The 13,067-nt window shown below is 35.2% G+C and overlaps 1 protein-coding gene across 2 annotated transcripts in view; it reads left to right on the forward strand.

The window, feature by feature from the left end:
• The window catches only part of RBMS3 (RNA binding motif single stranded interacting protein 3), a 463,288-nt gene that overhangs the window by 407,459 nt on the left and 42,762 nt on the right, over positions 1-13,067 (forward strand). For both annotated transcript variants that reach the window (XM_087712894.1, XM_087712895.1), the window contains exon 11: positions 12,303-12,413. In XM_087712894.1, coding sequence (XP_087569020.1) covers positions 12,303-12,413 — 111 coding nt within the window. The remainder of the gene's footprint in view (positions 1-12,302; positions 12,414-13,067) is intronic.

Raw genomic sequence — 13,067 nt, forward strand, 5'->3', positions numbered from 1 at the left:
TAAATATTATAGAATATAATGAACGATAGAAAACTTTGGATTATGTGGACATCTGTGTTTATGGTCCCTAATGAAATGTGATACATAAAAAAGCAAATGGAAAAATCTATCATAAAATAAAGTTTTCCTGTCAACTTCTTTCTACAAAAAAATAGCTTTTTATTACTTGAAAATGAACTTGCTAAAACATAGAAAACTAAAGAATGGAATAATTAAATCTCCAAGTATTTCTGAGGCAGTAAACCATGAACTGCTACTTTGATAGACCTGAGAATCAAGATTAGAATCAGCAAGGCATTTATAAAATTAATCTCAGATTGAGATTGCATTAGTGTTCCTCCTACTGTTCTTTGTTAAATTAGTTAAATGATATATAACTATGCGGTGTATGAACTTCTAATATAGTAAATTATTGGAATTATCAGTTCACATATACATGTGTGCATGTGTGCACTCACATGTGTGCTTGATGTGTGCATGAGCCAAGGTGGCACAGTGGTTAGAGTGCAGCACTGCAGGCTACTTTAGCTGACTGCTAGTGGCAGTTCAGCAGTTCAAATGTTACCAGCTTAAGGTTGACTCAGCCTTTCATCCATCCGCTGTGAGTAAAATGAGGACCCAGATTGTTGGGGGCAATATGCTGTCTCTGTAAACTGCTCAGAGAGGGCTAAAAGCACGGGTGGATTGCTGCCTGTTTTATTACTGGTTTGCAACCCATGCACAATGCACATGCGCACTGTTCAATGTAAATTATTCTTCGCGCATGGACAAAACAATTTACAGTGAACTGCGCATATGCAGTCACTAAAAACCAAAATGGTGGCGACAAGGGAACCAGTTCGGGGGATGTGATAGGCCTGTGTCACTGCCGGTTCTACAGCGACCCACTACCGGTTCGGCCAAACTGGGAGCAACCCACCTCTGTCTAAAAGCACTATGAAGTGGTATATACATCTAAGTGCTATTGCTATTGTTATTCAGTACAGTGCCCAGAAAGAACTATTTAGCAGTAAATATTATTTAATATTCATCCAGAAATTATTTTACTATTATTCATAGAATAAAATACATATTGCATCCTTTATGAATTATTACAATAGTAAAAACAAGAATATTGCACTCCTGTGAATCTTCAGTTGCCAGGATAGGCTGTTCTGCTGCTATTCTTGTTAACACTTTTTAAAAAAAAGAATTTAAAGTGTTATATATAAAAGAATGAAAAGAGTTTTATATACAATATATAAATATGTGATTTTGCCATTACAGTACTTGTAGTCAGTTTGTGCAATCTAACCAGATAGTCCACTGTTTTTTTCAACTCCTGCATAGGCAGAACTTAATGTTTGTGGTTGCTTCTGGATTTGTATGAATTCATTCTTAAAACTTGGTGTTCTGCAGCCATAATTAGTCTCTTTCTAATTGAGCTTTTTCTTCAACTTTCTTGCTCTAAGTCATAGCCAGATTTTGTCGTTAACTGGTTTCCCTGCTTTGCTTTTTTTTAAAAAAAAAAATTTCTGGTCATGTAATTCTGTGACTTTCCATGCTTCCATTCTGTTCTTCATTTGATCATTCTTGTAGGTCAATTTGGTCTCTCCAGTAAACAGTAAGCCTTCCTGGTATACCAGCTTCAGTGCATTTTCTTCACTGCCTTTAACAGATTATTATAGAATTGCTTCAGAATAATGTAAATTGATTTGATTTTCTGTCTCAGAAATACATTAAAATATAAAAAGGTACTCATAGAATGAATTGAACTGATACTTTGGCTCTTGAAATAAGAATTGTTTTTAGTGAGAAATAATTAATTGAATGATTGTGTGGACATCAAATTAATCAAGTGTTCTTAGCATCATTATAGGAACACAATTCAGTATTTGTGTCAAAAACAGCAACTAGAAGATTAGAATATCTTTCTTTGGCACTGGTCGCATTCCATTAGGAATGCTTCCTGTCTGAAAAAACATTACTCCCACGCTGAAATTTTTCTTTTTAAGAAGTGGATGTTCTCAATTGTACCTCTTTGTTTCTTCATTTATTTTCAACTTGGCTGTGGTTAGTGAGTTCCTATGAGATCAGAACAATGGAATGAAAATGTCTATAAATGGCACTTAAATTATTTTCACAGCTGGATGCACCTCAGCAAGTGAAGCAAGTGATGATATAGTTCATAAAAAGTATGTGATACAAAACATCTTTTACAAACAGAACCAAAGGCAACAGTTTAACTTGAGTGCTTTCTGGTGATATTGATGCTATCAATTTCCATTTTCTTTGCAAAATCAAAGAAATTATATATTTGAAGTGGTTTCTATTTATTGAAGTGAACAAATCAAAGATGCACATAATCAAAATTTGATTTGTGACATTTTGGCAACTGTAAATTCTAATTATTCAAAAATCTTCTGGAGCATCTTTAATAAACCAATGAACTCCTAGACAAACATTTTTAAAACCTAAATAATTAGACGTAAGCAAAAAGAATTCTATCTTTCTTATTAATGGTGATTTAATGCTAGCTGTTCTCAACAAAGTATGAAAGAAATTGATTTGGGCTGAATGGGTCAATGAGCCTTGAAAATATGTTCACATACAGAAGAACTATTTAGTACTGAGTTAAATTGAAAGACTTTCCTTCATCTAAAGTAACTATGAATTATAGGTACAGTATTTCCATGGTGTTTTGTTTGAGGATTGCTGTGTTAGAAGCCTACTTTTCTTTCTTTAGCTATTTTCAGATAAAACAGTAAATGTCTTAGGATAAATGAACACACTAAACAGAAAATGGAGGAGAAAACAGAGAATATAAGAAAATGGGTATTCAGTGTTCAGCTGTACAAAAAGGATGGGACCACCATTTTCTCTTCTGACTTTGATAACAACAAAGAAAACCAGAATGTTGGAGATTTTTTGCCAAGAAATACAATGCCTTGACTTACATCTAGTCTCAAAATCCATGGTAGCAAGGGCAAGGAGAGTAGCCTGAGTCATTGAACTCTCAGAGCTGTATGTTTCTGGGACTGCTTATCATTCTGCAAGGCAGCCAGAGATAGAGGAAGATAGGAAGGGGGCTTGGAAGTGGTAACTTATCTTTCTGAGACTTGGGGCTGGAAGGGACCAAGCCAGAATTACTTAGCTTGGGTTGGTTTTTTGGCTAAAAATCGGAAAAATTATCAATGCCAACAGGGTTTGCAGTATTGTCATTGCTAAGCAATTGAATTACATAATGTCTTGCTTTTAAAGCACATTGATTTGTGAACAAAATTACAGTCCTAAGAGTGGTACAGGAAAAAAACCTTTTTCATAGATGCCATTGCTTTTAGGAACAAAATATAAAAGAAAGAATGTTTCTACACTAAAAAGGAGGATATAAAGGCATAGGAGGAGTAGGACAATAATTCTGTAGCTTGTGCTCAGAGTTATGATCTTTGAAAGTCAGTATTTGATGGATCTTTCAAAAGTTGTATAAGAAAGAAGATATGGCGTCCCTCTAAGTAACTTTAATGCAGTAATGTGTTGCTTTGCCAATGCTTTTTGGCTGTGTCTGTTCAACATACATTTTGGCTTGCTGAAGTCTTGTTGCTCTGGAGCTGGAAGCTGACCAGTTCAGATGATGAGTACTAGTATACTACTTCTTTGCATGATCCAATTGATCCAATTGATCTTGAGCTTCTTTCCCATTGTTATTAGAATTATTATATTTAGGGATCATGAAAGGTGCTACTGAAGACAATCCATTTTTCTTCAATCTTGTATCCTTTTTTCTAACTAGGCATTTTGCCAGATTTATCAGTCTCTTTGATTTGAACATAATATTAAAGTTCAGCAAATGTGAAGCCACATTTGAGGTACAGTTTAAAGGAATGCAGCCAATCAGATAACACTGCTATAAACGTGCTAAACCATTAAGATAAATTCTGCACTGGTGCTAACTGCCCTTTTTAGTTTGCTGGATTGCACTGATACATACACACACACACACATACACACACACACACACACACACACAGAGAGAGAGAGAGAGAGAGAGAGAGAGAGAGAGAGGGAGGGAGGGAGGGAGGGAGGGAGGGAGAGAGAGAGAGAGAGAGAGAGAATGTGTGCTTATACTTGACAGTTGCTGGTTTTCTGTTCCAATTATGGCTATTCTGTAATAAGACTAGCTAATCAAAGAGTTGTATCTCAAAACTTTCTTAGTAATATATGAAATTGATTTTTTTTTTCCTGAAAGTGTTGAGCTCCTCATGCTGCTGTAATAGAAGAAAGTTTCCATTTATCCTATTTCATTTCATTATAATTTTCATTGCTAAAACCTTTAGGGAATTTGTCTCTCTAACTTGCAGATTTGTGCAGAATCAGTGGTGGGGTTCAGCCAATTTGTATCGGTTCACCCGAACAATTAGTTAATTGCTTGTACGTTGGAAGGCTGAAAATAAAGTGCAACAGAGGGTTTTTTCCCCTGCTTCTCTGCCCCTTCAGTTAATAGCTCCAGGCAAACAGCCAAGAACCACTTAACAGTTGCATCTGGAATGTAGCTGACACACACCTTGAATAAAATCAATAAGCAACAGAAACTGATAGGATTGGGTCAGGGAAACACTCAGGAAACCCATCAATCGCCCATTTAGGAATCGGATTAACCTCTTCCTTTCAGGAAGAAGTACAAGATTACAAACATTTTCATTATAAAGGGTATTAAATAACACTTCTGTGGTCAGCTGATACTCCCTGGAGTTCCTCAAGACCTTTTATAGTTGCTGCAGTGTTGGCTACTTCTTGTTTCTTCTTGGGGCAGAAAGATACAGGAGGGGACAATGATGCAGCTTGATCATACAGAGTGTGAATTTAATGCATATGTGATCCAGCAAGCTGTATTGCTTCTGCTGTCAAGCACCCAATTTAGAACATAGAATAATAGAGTTGGAAGGGTTAATGACTTTTGGCAGCATGCCCAGGCTTTCATTTAGCATGAGTGACTGCTCTTAGTTTCCTTCTCAGCTGGTGCATTTGCTTTGGGGTTTTGACTTTTTCTAAAAATGGGGAATGGTTGTTTTAAGTTTTAAGTTTAGAGCCAAGGTGGCGCAGTGGTTAAATGCAGCACTGCAGGCTACTGCTAGATCAGCAGGTCAGCGGTTCAAATCTCACCGGCTCAGGGTTGACTCAGCCTTCCATCCTTCCGAGGTGGGTAAAATGAGGACCCAGATTGTTGGGGGCAATATGCTGACTCTCTGTAAACCGCTTAGAGAGGCCTGAAAGGCCTATGAAGCGGTATATATAAGTCCACTGCTATTCTGCATTGTTTTAGTGGTTCCTGGCACTGTCCTTTTGGGGTGTACTTCCCTCATTCTTTTTGGAGACCTCTAGTGATGGAGCACCCACAACTTCTGAAGGAAAGCTATTCCATTGGCTGAGTGGTTTCATCCTTAGGAAATTTCTCCTTAATCCTAAATTGCTTCTCTGTTTGGTTAGTTTCTATCCATTGTTTTTTTCTCATGCCTTTTAGTGCTTTGGAAAATAGATTGACTTCTCATTTTTGTAGGAGTCCCTCCAATTTCCTCACAGTTAGAACAATTAATCAATGAAACAACTTGCCTGCAGAGTTGTAAATGCTCCAAAACTGGAAGTTTTAAAGAAGAGATTGGATAACCATTTGTCTGAAGTGGTTTAGCATTTCCTGCCTAAGCAGGGGGATGGACTAGACGACTCCCAAGGTCCTTTCCAACTCTGTTATTCTGTTCTATTCTGAATATTGGAACAGTGCTATTTTATTGTGAATTGGGCTAAAGAGAAATTTCCTAAAGGTGAGACCAATCAAGTTGGCCATGCCCACCCAGTCCCATGCCCACCCAGGCACACCCACCCAATCAGTCATTAGGGTAGAAAACCTGTTGTTTATTTTAATCCAACCACTGTGCAGAATGTATATTCTGTATGTTGTGATTTCATGAATTCAGAAAGAACCCTAATCTTTCTCTCCAAAGCTTTTGCAGTTACAAACATTTGCCAGCTGTTTTGGACAAATGGGGAGCATTTAGTTAGGCATGCTATTAGAGAGATCACATTTTGAATATGTAGTTAAGTTTTTACTTAAAAACTCAAGACTTTAAGTAACACAGCTGAAAATGACAATTAGAGAGAAAAGACCAATGAATAAATTAAATATAAAAATAAAATGCATTTAAAAATTCATTAAATATTTCACCCTACTACATATGCAGTATATTTTTGTAAAATATACAGCATGTATGTTCAGACATTATACAAAAGCCAAGATGAAGACCAAATTCCTTCAGTCTGCTGTGGTATGTGAAAACTTTCCTTACCATGAATGTAGAAAGTAGTCAGGATTTAATCATCAAAAGACATTTATTCATTCATACCCATTGGAGATATAATCCAGACATAATTCTATAAGCTTCTTGGTCAAACAAGAATAAATTTAGCAACTTGAATCTAGTCAAAATAAAATCTATAATAGAAAAGTAGAATATATTTATTTATTGATAGATTCCTTGGTGTATATAATTCTTAAAAATATTACTTATATTTTTCAGCTAGTCAAAGGAAATTTCACATCAAAGCTACTTTTATTTGGAAGAGAAGGCTAGCTGATTTTGAAAGAAGAATAACATTTCCACCAGGAAAGACTTTCATTTGATGTCTTCGGTTAACTGTGCAATTTAAAGCAATAGAGACTATTTTACATATGGATCTATTGCTTTATAACATTTGCATTACTTTTAAATGAGAGGCAGAACTCTGCAGGGATCACTAGTCAGCGGGTGACTGAGGAGATAACTACTCAGCAGTTAAGCTGTCTTTTAAATAAACAAATTCCATTTTTCTTTAGTAATCTTGATTAATAAGCATAATCAGCAGGACAATTCTCACTGTAAATAATCTCATCTCATCAGTATAAGGCATTTCTGATCCAAATAAAAAAAAATGTGTATCAGCACCTTTGAAAAATCAACAGAATAGTCATTACAGTAATTATCTCCTAACATGTCCTTTTAGATTTTATATTAAACAGTTGAAATGAATTTCTATACTGCACTTACAGTACCCAATATAGATCTACAGTAACCCTTAGTGCATAACACTTTGGCAACAATAACATTATTGTAAGAGCAACTCATGTTACAAAACTTTACTTCTCTTTAAAACCCATTCTTCATATATGTCTTAAATTTGCTCAGAAAGGTCCTTCTATCCACCAAAATAGATGCTTTGGGCAAATGGTGTCCATCAGTTGAAAAATGAGCTCTGAAGTGAATCTAGAGATCATTGCAAAGATAAAGCACAAATAAACAAAGTACCTTTCTATGGTGGATGGGTGCATATTTAGTGTATAATTTTAGCACATATTTCCCCTCACACAAATGTACTAGTAATTGACGACTCTAGGGGGCAGTGTTCATCTCCGTTTCAAAGTCAAAGAGCCAGCACTGTCCGAAGACATCTTCATGTTCATGTGGTTGGCATAACTAAATGCTAAAGGCGCATGGAACGCTGTTACCTTCCCACCCACCAAAGGTGATCCCTGTTTTTCTACTTGCATTTTTTACATGCTTTCGAACTGCTAGGTTGGCAGAAGCTGGGACAAGTAACAGGAACCGACCCCATTACGCAGCAGTAGGATTCAAACCGCTGAACTGCCAACCTTTCAATAAACAAGCTCAGTGCCTTAGCCACTGAACCACTGCATCCCTATAATTTTAATATGGGATGTTGTGCTTACTTATTGAGGAATATATCACCTTTGCTGTGTTCTCTGAAGTTGCTGGCATATCTTGTGGCAAGCAGCCCTGCTGGAAACTTATCCCTTGTTATCTGAGTCTACCCACAAATGTCTAGTTACTATTTATGGTTGTTTAGTGGTTTCTGAAACTAGAAACTTGATTATTAAACCCTTCAGCTTTTGATTCCAAGAAGTCAGAACAGACCATAATATTTGCAGGTATCTGCTGGGGAGGCATGAGGGGGGGAAATGATGAAATGTGAGTTGCAGTACAAACCACATGACTTACAGACTTGCTTCTGACATCATAATACAAGCATGAAAATTTGGATCAGAACTTATCATTCACATTTCATTTTTGCTGTTGATACTAGATGCCAGCCAGATAAGAAATACTTATATTTTTCTAAATGGAGTCTACAAAGCCTGCTAAATATAATCCTGCTATGTGAGATATTATAGCTATAATGTTTTATAAATTATAAAATAACATAATAAGAATATAGCAAGAGAAAGAAAAAACAAGTATTTTCCCCACCTTTAATAAATATAAACAAATTTTGTAACATATTTTGTAACTTTCTGTTAAAATACAAAGAATGATGTCTTTTTCCCATGTTCCAGTGGTAGGTTCCTACTGGTTTGGAGCAGTTCAGCCAAACCAGTAGTGGTTTGGTGGCCTGGGTCGCTGGAACTGGCAGTGACCCAGGCCTGCCACGCCTCCGAACTGGTTCTCTGCCATCTTGCTTTTCGCTTCTGCGCATGTGCAGAACAATTTTTATTGCACTGTGCATGTGCACGGCGTACCCACGAGCAAATCAGCAGTAATGACTCCTGCCATGTTCCCTAGCTTATATATGAACATTGTCATTTTAGTCCTGGTGTCAACAAAAATCCATTAGGAATTACGATAAAGTCCATTACAATTGCTATAAATAATAACTTATCGATTGTAATCTTGATCAAATAAACCAACCTTATATTCCCTTTACTTCTAACAATCTTTAATCTATTCAAATAATATAGAACTTGGCTTCTTTTCATTTTCTCATGAGATTTGTCAACATTTTAATGAGCCTCTTTTTAAATCCAAATTAGGAAAATTATCCATGTCACTCTTTTCCTTTATTGTTTGTATACCCTATTCAATTATTAAAAGATCAGTTGGGCTCTTTTGTACATCCAACATCTTTTTCCAAATCATTTTTGTAGTTTATCATTTGTAATTCAATTTAGTTTGATCTAATTGGATAAAAACTATTCCTCATATAACAACTCCCATTTTTCATAAGATACCGCAATCTTCAGTATGCCCAGTTTTAGAATGTTTTGCTTCATTCTGTAATTATACATCAAACTTAATTGAAATGCTTAGTTTGTTCTAGTATCCATTTTTTAAAAATCTATTTAAAAAAAATCAAAACAAGAGCATTTTTCCACAGGAGGAATTTGTTATAATTAATTCCAAAATCTTTTTTTCAATTTTATTGGAGGTCCTAAGCGATATGTAACTTTCTCTTGTATTATCAAAATTTTGATCATGTTTTGCTGCTCATTTAGAAAAAAAAGCAAGTTCTTAAGCTTTACCAGATATTTACCAAAATTTACGAGGTATTGCAAAACTTGTTGATCCAGAAATTTTAATTGGCTGAAAAGCAATTTCCAGAATTGACTCATAAAAGAAATATGCAAACCTCCCCCCACCCATCCGCACCACGCTTGCCCCGCCCACCGCTCACTGACTGGCTGGCTCATCAATCAACTCGCCCGCCTCTAAGAATCCTATCTAAACCTTAAAGTCTTAAAGCTGTCAAGTTTGAAAACCCTTGGGGGGGGTTTCTAAAGGGTTAGGGGTGCAAGGGTTTTGTAACTTGACAGCTTTATGACTTGACACTTCAATGCCAGAGTTCCTGGGCCAACATGATTGAAGGAGGAATTCTGGGAGTTGAAGTCCACAAGTCTTAAAGCTGTCAAGTTTGAACACCCTGGGGGTTTTTTTTGCCTAAAGGGTTAGGGATGCAAGGGTCTTGTAACTTGACAGCTTTAAGACTTGCGTGCTTTTGAACCAACATTTTGGTTGCTAAGCAAGAGCGTTGTTAAGTGAGTTTCACCACATTTTACAAGTTGGCCACACCCACCCAGTCACATGGCTAGCAAGCCACTCCCACCCAGTCACATGGCTGGCAAGCCACTCCGACAAAGCAGGCCACACCTACAGAAGAGGTTCTAAAAAATTTTGAAACCCACCACTGGTATACAGGGTCATATAAAGGGAGAATATAGCATAATTTTTACTTTTACACAATAGTATACAGGATACTAATCACTTCTATAACAACAAACCTATCTAATCAGCAAAACCAAAATCAGTGCTTCATTTTTTTCCATTACAAGCACAAAATCCAGAAGCAGTTTTAAATGGAAATAAAATTAGTATGTTCTTTTCTTTCAATAACATAATCAATTTAACTATTTCTTCTTTTTCTTTTGCTGGGGGAAATAATATGTATTTCTGTTTACACTTATTAATCATTATAGACTATCATCACTGATATTAACATAATTTACTATATTCTCAGATTCTTTCATCTCAAGGGGGAAACATTTTTACATTCATTTTAAAACTCAGCTTTTCTTTGAAAATATTTATAAATATCATCATAGAATAAAATATTTTTCTTGTCTGGAATGTCTGTCAAGTCTGTTTTTTCTGAAGAAGTTCTCAACCTTGTTAATATCCATGAAGAAAAAGATCCCAAACTTGACCTTGAGAATTGTAGATTTGCTTAGCAATCTTCTTCCAGTTATGCTGGGAGGATTGTATTTAAATCTTCATCTTAATAAAGATTGATGTCAGATTATTCTAAAGTTGCAGTTAAGTCCTTTGCCATTGTCAGTTATTTGTGACAATGGCTTGATAATTTTCAGCCTGCCCCCAGCTGATTGACTCACTGGCTGCTCCAAAGAACAGTTCCTGCTGTATGGAGTATTTTGTGGCATGATTTTAGAACTATCTCTAACCCAAGAGAGTCATATAAACTAAAGCAAAACCTGTTCTTTCTGTTAGTAAATTGAAAAAAACCACAGTCCAGAGACAAGCATCCCTAGGCTTGTACTCTATTGTCCATCTTCACAGGAAGCCTGAAAAGAAAGAAAGTTCAGTACTATGAAATATTAAATTTGACACCTCAGGCACCAGCAAATTGAGATGGACTGGGGTTGGATACTTTCAGTCAGAAGATCACACAGTTTATTATTTAGCACATGAAAACAAAAAATGAATATCCATTTTTATACAGTTATATCAAAAATAACACTTGACACAATCAATTATTGGCCAAATAATATCAATTAGACTTTTTGGAAAACCTTTTACACATGATAATCATCCATGTTTATGCTCCAATCATGCATGTAGAAAAGGAAAATGTTGAATGAGACTAAATCAAATTCTTAGTGAATGATTCAGCAATGGGCACTAAGGCAAGAATGTATGATATCCCCCTAGTTGTTCAAAACCTTCAAAAATAAATAAATAAGGAATGATTGTAGTGACATTAGAGGTATGTTCGTGGAAAGTGTATATATGTATTTTATAAGCATACAATCTTATCTTGGTGCCTGAAAAATTAAATGGTATACATCAAATATTAAACAGGTTATATCATGCAGTTGGGAGAATGATTCCATAAATGTTTGTATTAAAAAAATAAAGATATTTCTATATGAAGGAGAAAATAGAGTGGACAATAACATATTAGCCTGAATGGCAAGAATACGCTCAAGCAGATGAATTTGCGTACTTCATAAAATCTATGTAAAACAAAGGAAAATGGATGAAGAAATTTAAATCATGTAAATACTGGCAGACACATTATGTTTTGTATCTGTATGTCTGCTATGAAGAATAAATGTTTGTTGAAAGAACTATGTGAAATTGCAGATGTTAGGAGACACATAAAAAAACAAGTTGAATGCTATAGGAAATGATAATTTAAGGAGTATTGGGGGAAGAGTGCCGCAAAAAAATTTTTTTTTTACTGCAGATGCTTGAACTCAAAAGTGAATGACCAAGACAAATCATATAGACAGATCAAATAAAAATAATGAATTAGAACTGAATCACAAACCAAATATATGAGGAAGAATCAAGAGGAAGCAGAAGATCAAAAAAACATTGGTGGCCTCATCACTAGCACTGATAATGTTATCTAGTTTTGGTAATGAAATGTTTGCAAGAAAACAAATCAGATAGCACCAAGGACTCCTCAAAATCAGAAAAGTTATAGTCAGTTGGAACTGATGAGCTTCTCAGAAAAAAAGATAATTGAGAAACTAAAAAAACAACAGTAGCAATGTATGAAATATATAGACATAATAGAAATTGTGGATGTGATAGAATTAAGGATGGTTTGCAAGGATATGTATAGAGAAAGTTATTAGAGAAAGACTAAATTTGATTTAGTTATATTTCCATTTATTTGTATTTTAAGTTCATGTTATGGTTTCTTTGGCTAACTTTTTCTTATTCCTTTTCTAGCTTTGCATAATCTATGTGTATTTATAGGGTGCTGTGTTAACGCCAACAATGGATCATACAATGTCCATGCAGCCAGCAAGTATGATGGGCCCCTTGACACAACAGATGAGTCATCTTTCCTTGGGCACAACAGGAACAGTAAGTTTGTGCTTAATTTTCACTTTTTAAATAGTGCTCTTTCATACTATAGGCTCTAACAGCCTTTCTCAATTGAGGTTCTGCATAGACCTAGGATATTCAAAGTGGTTACAAGGGGTTCTCTGATTAAAAAAATTAAAAAATTAACATTTTTAAAATTTCATGTGGAAAGCAATGATAGCACTTACATTGTGGGAATTTTGACAAAGCCCATCACTGTGCTGTTTGTCAACACTGTAAAATATGTGGGTGTGTAATTAAACATGAATTGTACTGTGCAGTTATGATGTTTTGTGATATTTCTATGCTACAGATCTATGAGGCCTGAAAATTTTTTCAAAGATTACTTCACACTAAAAAGATTGAGATAAAGCTGCTCTAGATTGTTCTCTTTTCCTCTGTATATGTTCATTTCTGTCTATTATTTGACATTATTAGCTAATAAAACTATAATTTGTCATTTTATATCTTTCAATTTATTTCATATTAAATGTTGATAACAAAATGCAGAGATTGGGTATAAGTGGTTCTTGGTGCACAATTGAAGCTGTACAGTTTAAGAACGCCATAGTTTATCAAATACAGTAATAGTAGTATTTTCTTTGAACCACGCTGCTTCATGCTATTTTATGCTGTTTTCCTACTCAAAATTAT

The sequence above is a fragment of the Thamnophis sirtalis genome, unplaced genomic scaffold (assembly GCF_051295495.1).
Source record: "Thamnophis sirtalis isolate CommonGarterSnake01/CBP01778 unplaced genomic scaffold, rThaSir2_p1.2 scaffold_4, whole genome shotgun sequence".
NCBI lineage: Eukaryota > Metazoa > Chordata > Lepidosauria > Squamata > Natricidae > Thamnophis > Thamnophis sirtalis.